General features: G+C 41.6%; 1 protein-coding gene and 1 pseudogene across 1 annotated transcript; one reads left to right on the forward strand and one right to left on the reverse strand.

The window, feature by feature from the left end:
* Positions 1-14,457, forward strand: part of LOC127669341 (zinc finger protein 431-like) — a 140,522-nt pseudogene that overhangs the window by 17,514 nt on the left and 108,551 nt on the right.
* On the reverse strand, positions 13,205-13,735 carry LOC127669955 (60S ribosomal protein L23a-like). Its single transcript, XM_052164218.1, has one exon. The coding sequence runs from the start codon at positions 13,724-13,726 to the stop codon at positions 13,256-13,258; it is 471 nt and encodes a 156-aa protein (XP_052020178.1). The 5' UTR covers positions 13,727-13,735; the 3' UTR covers positions 13,205-13,255.

The raw sequence follows: 14,457 nt of genomic DNA on the forward strand, positions 1-14,457 counted from the left end.
CTTATTTATAATAGCCAGAAGCTGGAAAGAACCTAGATGTCCCTCATTGGAGGCATGGATACAGAAAATGTGGTATATTTACACAATGGATTACTACTCAGTAATTAAAAACAATGAATTCATGAAATTCGTAGGCAAATGGTTGGAACTGGAAAATATCATACTAAGTGAGGTAACCCAACCACAAAAGAATACACATGGAATGCAATCTCTGATAAGTGGATATTAATTATCCCAGAACCTCTGAATACCTAAGATACAATTCACATAACAAATGACTCCCATGAAGAAGTATTGGGAGATTCCTGATCCTGGAAAGGATTGATCTAGCATTGGAGGGGAATATAAGGACAGAGAAAAAGGAGGGAGGTGATTGGAGAATGGATGGAGAGAAGAAGGTTTCTGGGACATATGGGGAGGAGGGATCCGGGAAAGGGGAAATCATTTGGAATGTAAACAAAGAATATAGAAAATAAAAATATTAATAAAAAATGGGGGAGTCAGACACACTAGGCCTTACTGTTGGTTGTGACTCTGTAATGACAGGGTGAGCAGCTTGTGGCAGACCTGTTTTTTGCTATGTGCGTGTTTACATTGGCTGGTTGTACATCACAGTTGTCCCCATTACAGTTTGTAGACAGATTTCTAAACAAACCTGATGAACAAACACATGAATCCCAGCATCCCAGTCTCTAACCACCCTGCTTAGCACACTATTCATCTGTGGAGTCTTTTTAAGGGAGTCCTTCATCAGCTAAATGCTACTTACTGTCACTACGTCCTAAGATTGGTAAATCCTTTTGTAGGACCTCCTTTTGTGGAGACCCCCACTCCATGCTCGGGATTGTGTACACCCAAGGAACTGCAGGAGACCAACTTCATGCAAACACACGAGGCAGTTTATTATCGGAGCTCTGGGCTGACACGTATCTCGCACAGGAGACAGAGGAGTCGACCCTGAGGCTCAAAAGTTAGGGGTTTATATAGGAAACGTCAAGGGGTTTTGGCGTGGTTACACATGATTTGCTGATCCAAATATTGACGGAGGATTCTGGTGTGCAGAGGGGGCTTTTTGGCATACATACAGCTTGGGCCATCAGCAATGTAAGAGGGAGATTTAGTTTGTTATCAGGAAGGTAACTTTGACATTAGTAAACTGCATCCAAGAGACAGGAGACAGGAGACTCCAGTCCAGATGATATATGACCCATAGGAGTTTTCCCAGGCATGCCCCTTATCTTTTATGGCTGGTCTGTTTGTGGAATGACTCAATCACAACCTTGCTTCAGGTTGTCCTGCATGCCCGGGCTCTAAGTCTGCCTGCTGCCTCAACTATGGATTCTGAGAAATCCTTGCTCCCTTCAATGTCTACCATTTATCTGTATTATTTTTCGATTAAAACCTTCACTATTTCAAGTTCTACTCAATTTTCTCACAAATATTTTCAGTAAATGTTTCTACTACCTTTTTCAATTAGTTTAGAAATATTTATATGTCTAATATTTTATCTGTATTATCTTTTCTGATATCTTAAATTATAATATATTTCCTGTATATTACTTCAATTGTATTAGAAATATTTTCCATCAAAATCTTCAATTTTATCAAAATTGTTTCTAGGTTCTTGGACAATGATCTAGGTATATTTTCTATGTTTACTATTATACTATAATATTTTCCATCTAATTCTGCATTTTTAACACATATCTATATATATATATTAATATTACTTGAATATTAGTTAAGAGAAACTTTAATTTTATCAGAAAATATTTCTATTTAATTTTCAATTATTTAGAGATGTTTTTATGTACACAATATTATCTGAGTAATTTTCCATGAAAATCTTCAATTTAACATTACTTTTCTATATATTGCTTCAATTTATCAGAAATATTTTCCATGAAAATCATCAATTTAATAAGAAAATGTTTGTAAATGCTTGATTTAGTAAAGATGATTTATCTTTTACCATTATTATTTTCCAACAGATTCTTGAATTTTAACACTTTATTTTTCAATTTTTTCCTAAAACTGAGTTTGCCTACACATTTAGTTTTCTTTGTCAACTTTTTATGTATATTTATTTTCAATGCCAAATCTTAATTTTAAATAAATTTTCTGTATATTTCTTCAATTTTATAAGAAGTATTTTCCATGAAAGCCATCAATTTGATTAGAATTTTTTACATGGTTTTTCAATCAGTTTTGATGTATTATCTATGTGTATACTTTCATGTGTATTATTGTACATCAAATTCTTCAATTTTAATACACATATTTATATATTTCTTCAAATTCAGTGAAAATGTCACATTGGCATTACTGTCAGTCACTCAGAGACTGCTGGCCCTGCCCTTGACCCACGCCGACCCCGCCCCTCGCCCCTCTATCTCAGCCCAGGGCAGGAACCATGTTGGAGTCCCTGACTGTCACCCAACAACCGCTGGCCGCGCCCCCTGACATCACCAGAGCCCCGCCCCCACCCCATGAGCCTGCATCTCAGCCCCTGGCGGGCGCCATGTTGGAGTCCCTGTCCATCACCTGGAGACCGCTGGCCCCACCCCTGACATCCCTGTGGCGCCGTCCCAGCATCCAGCCTCCTGGAATGATGTCATTTCCTGTCTTCTATTTTCTGAATGAAATTGGGCTGGGAGTTTGAATGTGCGTGTTGGTCGGAGGTCTGGCAGGGGTGGAAAGGAGGTGATCATGCGCATTTACAGCTGCTGGGATTGCTGAGCTTCCCGGGCTCTGAGCAGCCCGGCCTGGAATTGTGGAACGGGACCGCATTCGCGTGCGCATTCGGATGAAGATAGTGCTCCATGCTGCGGGTGTCTGTGAGCTCTGGAGTCACTCTGCTCTATCCTCCTGTCGTCTCCGCAGACGTGGTATGTGAGTTTGGAAAGGCCTGGCTAGGCGCGGTCTTCCTGCTCTGCTCTGGAAAGTTTATAGGGGGACTGAGTGCAAACTCTCTCTGTGCTCTGGGCGGGGACAGTGGCCGGGAAAGGCGCAGGTTTCCTGCTCTGGAAAGTTTACAGTGCAAACCCTCTCTGTGCTCCGGGCAGGGACAGTGGACCAGCAAGGCACAGGCTTCCCACTCTGGAAAGTTTGCAGCAGGGCAGAGTGCAAACCCTCTCTGTGCTCCTCCAGGCAGGGACAATGTCCGGGCAAGGTGCGGGCTTCCCGCTCTGGAAAGTTTGCAGGGGGACGGAGTGCAAACTCTCTCTGTGCTCAGGGCAGGGACAGTGTACAGGCAAGGCGCAGGCTTCCCGCTCTGGATAGTTTGCAGCAGGGTGGAGTGCAAACTCTCTCTGTGCTCTGGGCAGGGACAGTGGACTGGCAATTCGCAGGCTTCCCGCTCTGCTCTGGAAAGTTTGCAGCGGGGTGGAGTGCAAACCCTCTCTGTGCTCCTGGGAGGGACAGTGGACAGGCAAGGACTGGGCTTCCCGCTCTGGAAAATTTGCAGCGGGGCAGGGTGCAAACCCTCTCTGTGCTCCTCTGGGCAGGGACAATGGCCAGTCAAGGCGTGGGCTTCCCGCTCTGGAAAGTTTGCAGGGGGAAGGAATGCAAACTCTCTCTGTGCTCCAGGCAGGGACAGTGGCCGGGAAAGGTGCAGGCTTCCATCTCTGGAAAGTTTACAGTGGGGAGGAGTGCAAACCCTCTCTGTGCTCTGGGCAGGGACAGTGGACTGGCAAGTCGCAGGCTTCCCGCTCTGCTCTGGAAAGTTTGCAGCGGGGGCGGGGGGGGGGCGAAGTTTGCAGCAGGGCGGAGTGCAAACCCTCTCTGTGCTCCTCCAGGAGGGGACAGTGGCCTCCTGGCAGGACACTCCTGTGGGAATGGAAGAAGAGCCTGGGCTGCCCTGTATTGCTGGGCTGTGTGCCCGGCCCTTGCTTCTGCCTGTGAGCTGCTGAGTTAGGTAGGGAATTCACAGGCCAATAAAGTGAATCCAGTTCTTTAATGAGACAGGCTGGGCTGTGAAATGACAAAGACCTGGTAGAGTTTACAGAGGTCTGGGCTGACACTTTCCCAAGGAACATAAATGATCAAGTTGGAGCTGGATGGGGTCAAGGGCTGTAGGTTGGGTGGGGCTAGGTTCCAGGGTAACTTGTTTTTTTTTTTTTTGTTTTTTTTTTTCTTTAGTAGTTTTTTTTAATTGCTTTACTTTAGATGTTTAGTGTTTTGATTGTGCAGCAAAGGGAATTATCCCCAAACTGTTTGGTATTTTGGATGCTTTTACATTAACTCTGGCTATATATTTATAATAACTCTGGCTATTCTTACATAGGCACCTTCTTTAGTTTAGGAAATTTTCATTTAGGATTTTATTGGAAATGTTTTCTAGACATTTATGCTGATTTATCTTCTTCACTCTTGCCCTCACCTTCTCCTTCTGAGGTGTTCCCTGTGGGTGTGCAGCTTGAATGCTTCTCTGTGTCCTGCTCTGAGCTCTGCTGTTGTGTGCTGTGAGGAGTCCTCAGGGAAGCTCTGAAATCAAGACATGGTGAGTACAGGATATCTGCCCACAATGGGAAGGAACATGCAGCTGAGCAGTGGGTGCTGGGGTTGTGGATCCTCTATGGGGTTGGATTGGAAGCATCATTAAGATGTGACTTTCTGTGAGGTTTCTATTGCTGCTTCTTACCTGCTAATTCAGGCCATGACATCTAATTACCTTAAGTATCATGGTTGATTGTAATTCTGTCCAGAACATCTGGACTAGGTGCTTTCTTGTAGCAGCATGGTTGGTTTCTGTGACAATGCAGCACCTGTGTCCAAACCTTTTTGTCTTTTATAATATACATTAAGAAGACAGGCTTAGGGCTGGAGAGATGGCTCAAAGGTTAACAGCTCTGGCTATTCTTACACAGGCCATGAGTTCAATTCTTACCAACCACATGGTAACTCATAACTATATGTAATGGGATCTGGTGGCCTCTTCTGGCCTGCAGGAATACATGTACTGAGAACTTTATATAAATAATGATTTCAATCCTTAAAATAATAAATTGGATATGAATCTAATAGTTCTGATTTCATACATTAATAATTTTTGTTTTGTTTAGTTTGTTATTTTTTCTCCTGTAGTTTTTTTATATTTCTTTAAATTATATGTTTAGTGTTTTGATTTTTATGTGGCAAAGAGACACTTTCCCAATCTGTTTGGTATTTTTGATGCTTCTTCTACATTAACAGTCATCTTCTTTAGTTTAGAAAAGTTTTCATTTATGATTTCTGTAGAAATATTTTCTAGACCTTTATGTTTATTGATCTTCTTCTTCTTCTTCTTCTTCTTCTTCTTCTTCTTCTTCTTCTTCTTCTTCTTCTTCTTCTTCTTCTTCTTCTTCTTCTTCTTCTCTTCATCCTTCTCCTCCTCCTCTCCTTTCTCCTTCTCCTCCTCCTTCACTAATATGTCTTGAGAAACTAAACTAAACTCATTGATTCAAAAGAGGTTGTATGAAGCGAGGCAGAGTATTAAAAATCGGAGGATGTTGAATTATTTTCCTGGCTGGAATACCTTATCTTTCTGTGCTGGTGTCTAAGCATCTGCATGTGTGGTTATTTTAGGTTAAGTAAGGTTTCTCAGTTTGTCTAGTTTGGATGGGAAGTTATTCCTGGGTTATAGTTTGCTGTCTAGATTATCAGATAGTGTTGACTGAGTGTTACCCCTTTTACTGCTCTGCTTGTTGGGTATGGTCAAGAGGGAATGCTGGCTAATATTGAAAGCTAGGATAGGAGGTTGGCAGGAAGACATAATCTTAGCAATCCACATGGAGATGTAGTCAGGAGAGAGGTGAAGCCGCCAACATTTCAGTATTCCAGAGCTACAGTCATCTGAACAGGCCTCATTTGAAGGTGTGCCTTTGTCATAATTGCTGGTTGTTCTATCTGTGTGAGATAGTATTGATGATTGATGTGGGAAGGCTCTTCCACTGAGGGTAACAATATTCATAAACAAGTGGGTCTGGGATGCATGAAAGAGCTACGTTAGCATGGGACACTGACCAAGGACGACAACAAGCCAGGAGATAATGTTTGTCCATGCTTTTACCTTCAGTTTGTCCTTTCAGTTTCTACTCTAATCTCCCAAAGTAGTGAACTGTGGTCTGACAGATCCATTCACAACAACCATTTATTACTTGAGATCCTTTTGGCCAGAGGATTCCAGCACAGAAGCAGAATAGCAAGTTAGAACAGCAACAACAAATGGTATCAATATATGATTTTGCTGCTGGACAGAATCTATGTTCTCTTTTGAAGGAATATAGGATATATCAGAAATTGAGATGGTAAAATTCATAGAAATCTGTGGATGGTATTTGATCATTTTTTTTTCTCACAGGACCCGGAAGATGGAAGTCTTGACAGTATGCAGCCAGAGAAAATTGAGAACATAGCATATCAGAGGAATACAGAAACTGTAAATTTTAGTGAGAGGTCATTTGTGTGATATTTTGCCAAAAACACTTTTTCCTTGTCTTATACCTGCATATAGAGTGGGGTAAATTTTAAAAATAATGGGCTGATTTCTTAATTTTCATTCTTTTTATATGTATTTGTCACTTCCCCACTAATTTATTTATTTATTTATTTATTTATTATTAATTTTATTTAAATTCCATTTTCTCCCATCTCTCTTTTCCACCTTACACAGTCTCTTATCCCTAACTCCTTTATCTCTTCAAGAAGCGTGTGCATCACTGGCATATCAAACACCTATGGAATTTCAACTCTCTGCATGGTTAGGCATAGCTCTCTTACTGAATTTAGACAAGGCAGTCAAGTGAGTGAAAGAGTGTACTGGCTAGTTTTGTGTGTCAACTTGACTCAGACTGGAGTTATCACAGAAAAAGGTGCTTCAGTTAGGGAAGTGCCTCCATGAGATCCAACTGTGGGGCATTTTCTCAATTAGTGATCATGAGGAGAGGGCCCCTTTTGGGTGGTGCCATCCCTGGACTGGTACTCTTAGGTTACATAAGAGTGCAGGCTGAGCAAGCCAGGGGAAGCAAGCAAGTAAGAAACATCCCTCCATGTCCTCTGAATCAGCTCATGAATCCTGACCTGCTTGAGTTCCAATCCTGACCTCCTTTGGTAATGAACAGATGTATGGAAGTATAAGCTCAATAAACCCTTTCCTCCCCAACTTGCTTCTTGGTCATGATGTTTGTGCAGGAATAGAAACCCTGACTAAGAGAAATTTGTACCACTATAATGGGGTATCCCTGTGACAACCTGGCCATTCTTTTGGGGAGGATTGTTCAGAGATTTTGGAACTTTGGGTTAGAAGAACCATTGGTTGTTAAGAGCTCTGTGGAATTTTCTGTAGGAGCTTGTATGATAATCTTGAGAACAATTCAGAAAATGTTGGCCTGGCGCGTGAAATTTAATAAGGAAAATTTAAGATTCTTTTCAGGGCTGTTGCTGTTTTGATTGTGAAGATTCTTTGGTTTTGGTTAGCTGGGGCTAAAGAATCAGCTGAGATTAACAAGATACTAGAACTATTAAAGCAAAACTTTTTACATTACTGGGACTATTGATGGCTCCTTCGCAGGAGCTAAGAAATTAGCAGTGATTAAGAAGAGCCCAGCACCACTTAGCTAAAATCTTCTGGGAAGTGTTTTCTGAGAGTACAGAGGCTGTGTTCCAGAGATAACCACAGTTGTACTTTGTGCTGTGGTTGGAATTGATAATGTGCATATGTGTAACACAGACAGTACTGGTTTTGAAGGTGTGAAAGTCCCAAGAAGAACAGCTGAAGCGCAGCACTGTGAGAGGCTGGCCATGTAAGCCCTTTGGTGAAGGTGCAATCTCAGTTGCAATTGAAAGCCCAGGACTTAAGGGGGTCATGCATAGGAGCTGAGGCTTGGCACCATGAAAAGTGCCTAGGAGAGGCTATATGTGAAGCCTAGTTATGGCAGAAAACAGCAGTGTTTTGGAGATGCCAGTACCATGAGATGACCACCAAGAACAACAGCAGCAGTGGAGTACAGGCAGCTGGACCCTAGAAGACAAGTTGTGTGCTACAAAGGGCAGAGTGGGAGAAATGACCCCATCCCTCAGAGGAGCCTGGATGTTCTTGAGTTGGATTCCAGACATTCAACTATTTAAGTTTGAGTTTTGCTTTTGATTGTGACTAACCTGATATTTTTCCCTCTTGAAGGAAGAAATTATTTTAGTGGAGCCCAGAGTTAAGAAAATTTGAATTTTTAAAGTACTTTGAATTTTAAAAGATATTGGACCTTTTAAAGGAATTGAATTTTTAATATGTAAAGAGTATGGGACTTGAAAATCTATTTCGATCTTAGGGATGAATAAGAAAGTAAGGGTATAGGATTAATCGTGATATATTGGTGTGTCATGTGACAAGGGGTCAAATGTACTGGCTGAATTTGTGTGTCAACTTGACACAGGCTGGAGTTATCACAGAGAAATGAGCTTAAATTGGGGAAGTTCCTCCAAGAGATTCAACTGTGGGCCATGTTTTTCAATTAGTGATTAAGAGGGAGGGTCTGTTGTGGATTGGGACCATCCATGGACTGGTATTCTTAGTTTATATATGAAAGCAGGCTGAGCAGGCCAGGGGAAGCAATCCAGTAAGAAACATCCCTCCATGGCCCCTGCATCAGCTCCTGCTTCCTGACCTACTTGAGTTCCAGTACTGACTTCCTTTAGTGATGAACAACAGCATGGAAGTGTTAGCTGAATAAACCATTTTCTCCCCAACTTGCTTCTTGGTCAAGATGTTTGTGCAGGAATAGAAACCTTGATTAAGACAAAGGATAATGAAAATGAGTAGCAGTTGAGCCTTGATAGTATGAGAGAACAGGAAAGGTCGGTGGAGAGGTGAAGTCTCAGGGGCAGTTGAAGAGTCAGGACTGAAGAGATTTTGAAACAAAGCTGGGTCTTGTAGAGCTGTGTGTGTGTGTGTGTGTGTGTGTGTGTGTGTGTGTGTGTGTGTGTGTGGGGGGACATGCTAGTCCTGATTCAGTTACGTATTTTCTTTTTCTATTGTCTTATCTTGGAGGTTCACCATTCTTTATGTCTGCATGTAATTTTCCTTTCCATCTCCTGATCGCTTTTGGAGCAATTTGGAAACACAGTATTGCCATTGGAAATGTGATGTAGAAACTTAGTAGGTCATTGAAGAGCTTCATTGCTTTCCCTTAAAAAAATCAAAACAAAACAGGACTCTAATTGCTAATCTATTGAGTTTGGAATTCAAAACAATGAAAAAATGTATAACAGTACTTTATCATCACCATCATTGTTATTATTATTATTTATTTTCAACACATTTTTTTTTTCTGTGTAGACATGGCTGTTCTGGAACTTGCTCTGTAGACCAGGCTGGCCTTGATCTCACAAGAGATCTGCCTGCCTTTGCCTACAGAGTGCTGGGATTAAAGACTTGCACAACCACCACCAGGCTTAAGAGTTCAGGAGGAAGGCATTTCACTTTTTTGGTGACATGCTGATCATCATGTTTGGGGAAATTTACTTTACAGTTATGATGGGAATTAAGTATCTGGGTTGTTAAGATAATGTTCATCTACCTGTAGAAAGGAATGTGAGTTGACATCACTTAATAATAGCTTTCCCTGTTATGCTACCAGAGATGGAAGATTCTGTAGCTCCCCCAGCATTGCTGTTGGAAACCATGCTAACAGTAAAATGGGCTGAGTTGGATGACATGTGTGTGTTAGGCATTAGGTATTCCACACAGCACCAGTATCTGGTACAGAAATCACTTTGATAATTGTCATAGCTACTTCTTATGCCTGGCCTGGTGTTGCAGAGATGATGAGAGTTTATTTGTTCAACAAATGAGATAGTGGAGTTGATGTGTTAGGCAGGGAGCCTGGCATATAATAAGTTATTGAGTGCCCAGGGAATGGTTACATGGAAAGCTTAGGATGAGCCTTATGCAAGTATGCATGCATATATTTTAAAAATAACAACAGTGCATTTAAAATGTTGACAGATCCTAAAATTAAATTTCTTACAAGAAATAGGACAGATTTTCCTCTCCACTTAGAGGACTCAAATAAAATAATAATGAGTGAATGTCCCAGATGTCTAGAAAAGGTAAAGATGTATAAGTTTTGATATTTTTTCTCCTTAAAGGCCTCCATAATAGACATGCTATGAATAGGATTTGATTTAAAAACTAAAACCTTAAAATGTTTTTATTTAAAATACAAACATTTGGAAGTGGGATTTACCTTGCAATAAAATGCAGAAGTGTGACTCCTGAGACTCAGTCTTAAAGCATCATCCAGTGAGCTTGCTGTTAATTAAAGTGCTGATGACTTGTCAGGATGAGATGAGGCTGTGGGGGAAGATGATCTGGATGGGTCCTCAATGGATTGTTAAGGGGATGGACTTGGAGCATGTTTGAGATCGGTGGGACATTTGGCATACTTGTCAAGGGTTTTTGTTCATTTGGCTGTTATTCTGGGTTTTTGTTGTTGTTGTTTTTTGTTTTCTTTTGTTTTGTTTTTTGAGATAGGGTTCCATCATTAGCCCTTGCTGTCCCTAGATCTTGTTCTGTAGACCAGGCTGGCCTTAAACTCACAAGAGATCTGCCTGCCTCTGTCCCCCCCAAGAGCTGGGATTAAATGTGTGCACTACCGCTGCTTGTCTGTTCAGGTTCTTTTTAAATATGGGAGGACACAGATTCATTTTCTCTATGATTTGTGATAGGCTTATCTGGAAAATCTGTACTAATCCAACTGTATTTTCTTTTTTAATTTGCCACTGTTGAAAATGTGATGATTAGTAATAGTGCTCAACAGTGTTTCCCTTATGTTTCTAACTTTTCTTATGAGGTTGTTTGAGAAGGGAGCTTCAGTTTCCCTGAGCCCAGGATTTAGACAAAAAACAAAACACTTGGTTTGTTTTTGTTAGTTCTTTTCTTTCTTTCTTTCTTTCTTTTTTGGAGACAGTGTTTCTCTGTATAGCAGAGGCTGATCTGGAACTCACTCTGTAGACCAGGCTGGCCTCGAACTTAGAGATTCACCTGCACGCCACCCAAGTGCAAGGATTCCAGGCATGCACAACCACTGCCTGGTTAAAATTGTTGTTTCTAAATATCAATGTTTTATGTCAGTAACATGGGTGATACATTGGGTCATCAATTCCTGGGTCAGATTGATACGTCTAATGCACCTTCAGTAATGGTCTAGGCAAGCTGTTCATCATGATTATGGAAAGAAGACAAATGCTTTGAAGAAAGCTCAGGCACAGGTACTGGTAAGTGCAGGGTCCTGGCTCAGAGAGGGGGGAGCAGGCAGCTGACCTCCCTGAGCTGGAAAGTTGTCCCTCCAGCATGGCTGGGTGGGGTATGATACCTCTTGGAATCTGATTTCAAATGTAATGGACTGCAAACCACTCCTGAGAGCTTGAGTAGGTGTAGCCCTGGATAGAAGCACTCTTTAACCTGAGGAGGGCTAAGATTCACTGGCCAATCAAGGGCGCCAGACAGACCTTCCAGTCAGACAAAGAGGCGGGATCTTCCGGGTGCCTTTTGGTGTGTTCCCTGTGGCTGTGCAGCTTGAATGATACTCTGTGTCCTGCTCTGAGCTCTGCTGTTGTTTGCTGTGAGGGGACCTCAGGGAAATGCTGAAATCAAGACATGAGGAGCACAGGATATCTGCCCACAATGGGAAGGAGCATGTGGCTGAGCTGTATGTACTGGGGTTGTGGGTCCACTTTGGGGTTGGATCGGAAGCATCAGCCAGATGTGAGGTTTCTAGTGGTTCTTCTTACTTGCTAGTTCAGGCCATGACTTCTTAATAACTTCAGTATCATGACTGATTGTAATTCTGTCCAAAATAACTGGACCAGTTGTTTTTTCGTAGAAGCTTGGGTGGTTTCTTTGACTATGCAGCACCTGTGTCCAAAGCTTTTTGTCTTTTACAATATACATTAAGAAAGCAGGATTAGGCCTGCAGTGATGGCTCAGAGGTTCAGAGTTCTGGTTGTTCTTACACAGGCCATGACTTCAATTCTTAGCATCCACATGGTGTCTCATGACCATATGTAATGGGATCTGGTGCCCTCTTCTGGCCTGCAGTAATACATGCAGGGAGAACATTGTATAAGTAATGAATTTATTCCTTAAAAAAAAAAAGAACACAGATACGAATCTAATAGTTCTAATTTCAAACATTACTAGTTTTTGTTTTGCTTTGTTTATTAATCTTTTTCTGCTGTAATTTTTTTAACTAATATGTTTAGTGTTTTGCTTATGATGTGGCAAAAGTCTCTTTCCCAATCTGTTTGGTATTTTTGATGCTTCTTGTACATTAACAGGCACCTTCCTTTAGTAAAGGAAAGCTTTCATTTGTGATTTACTCAGAAATTCTTTTCTTTATGCTGATTCTTCTTCTTCCTCCTCCTCCTCCTCCTCTTCCTCCTCCTCTTATTTCTCCAACATATACTGAAAAAGTAAAACACAAGCGCTCTGATACAAAAGAGGTTGTTTGTGGAAAAGAAAAGGAGTGAGAACCTGAGGATGGTGACTTATTTTCTTGACTGGTATTGTTATCTTTTATGCTGTTGTCTAAATATCTGCATTTGTGATAATTATTGATCGAGGTACTAGTTTCTCAGTTTGTCTTGTATGTGTGGGAGTTATTCCTCTGTTACAGTTTTCTGCCTTGACTTTAATAGTATTGGCTGAGTGTTGTCACTTTTACAGACCTATTTGTTATATTCAAGATAAATTGCTGTTTAATGTTAAATGCAAGGAGGGGAGGTGTGCAGGATAAGAAAATCTTAGCAATCCACTAGGTGTCATAGTCAGGAGTGAGGTGAAACTTCCAACATTTCAACATTTCAGAGCTATAGTCATCTGAAGTTGTCTCATGATTAGAAACCCTGACTATGAGAAATTGATACCAGGATAGTGGGGTATCACTGTGACAACCTGACCATTGTTTTGTGGAGCACTGTAGAAGGACTTGGGATCTTTGGGCTAGAAGAGCCATTGGTTGTTAAGAGCTCTGTGGAATGTTCTGTAGGAGTTTGTATGATAAAGTTGAGAACAGTGCAGAAAATTATGGACTGGCTTGTAAAATTTCAGAGGGAAAATTTAAGAATCTTATCATAGCTATTGCTGTTTTGATTGTGAAGATCCTGTGGCTTTGGTTTGCTGGGGCTGAAGAATCACCTGTGATTAACAAGATACTAGAACTTCTTTTTTTTTTATGGTGAAAAAAATGTGTATATTTAGAATTAGCCATCTGGACTCATTTTAGATGATCCCAATCTTGTTGGCAACATCTAGAGCATCATAATCAGGAGCCAAGCGAACATACGCCTTCTTCTCTCCATCAGGCCTTATTAGGGTGTTGACTTTGGCCACGTCAATGTCATAGAGTTTCTTCACAGCCTGTTTGATCTGGTGCTTGTTGGCCTTGACATCCACAATGAACACAAGCGTGTTGTTGTCCTCTATCTTCTTCATGGCTGACTCGGTGGTCAGGGGGAATTTGATGATAGCATAGTGGTCAAGCTTGTTTCGCCTGGGCGCACTCTTTCGAGGGTATTTTGGCTGCCTCCGGAGCCGCAGGGTCTTGGGCTGCCGGAAAGTGGATGACGTTCGGATCTTCTTCTTTTTGTGGCTGTGGACTCCTTTTAACACTGTCTTCTTAGCTTTCAAGGCCTTCGCTTTGACTTTGGCTTTGGGAGGGGCAGGAGCTTCCTTCTTCGCTTTCGGCGCCATCTTGGCGAAAAGCGATATTAGAACTTCTAAAGCAAAATCTTTTACATTATTGGGACTATTTATGGCTTCTTACTGGAGCTAAGAAATGAGTGGTGATTAAGAAGAGACCAGCACCACTGAGGTGAAATCTTCTGGGAAGTGTGTTCTGAGAGCACAGAAGATGTGTTCCAGAGATAACCACGGTTGTACATTGTGCTGTGGTTAGAATAGGTAATGTGTAAGTGTCACATTGACAGTACTGGTTTTGAAGGCATGAAGGGGTCATGAAGAACAGCTGAGGCTTGGCACTGTGTGAGGCCATGGAAGGCCATTGTTGAAGGTGCAAACTCAGTTGAACTTGATGTTCCAGAAATGAAGCGGTCATGCATACGAGTTGAGGCTTGGCATCATGAAGCAAGCCTACGAGAGGCTATTGGTAAAACCTAGTTACAGCAGAAAACAGCAGTGTTTTGGAGATGTCAGTGCCATCTAATGACCACCAAGAACAATAACAGCAGTGGAGTACAGGCACCTGGGTCCTAGAAGGCAAGGTTGTGCTACAAACGGCATAGCTGGAGAAGTGACCCAAGCCCTTGAAGGAGCCCAGAAAATGGTGAGCAGGTGATTTGGATTCCAGATATTGGAGTTTGATTTTTTTCCTTTTGATTGTGACTGTACGCTGATATTTTTCCTTCTTGAAGGAAGAATGTATTTTAATGGAGCCCACAGTTAAGAGACTTTGAATTTTTAAA

The sequence above is a fragment of the Apodemus sylvaticus genome, chromosome 19 (genome assembly GCF_947179515.1).
Source record: "Apodemus sylvaticus chromosome 19, mApoSyl1.1, whole genome shotgun sequence".
In the NCBI taxonomy this organism is placed as follows: Eukaryota; Metazoa; Chordata; class Mammalia; order Rodentia; family Muridae; genus Apodemus; species Apodemus sylvaticus.

Coding starts and splice junctions, on each gene's coding strand:
- LOC127669955 (XM_052164218.1), bottom strand. CDS start 13,726: ATGGCGCCGAAAGCGAAGAAGGAAGCTCCTGCCCCTCCCAAAGCCAAA.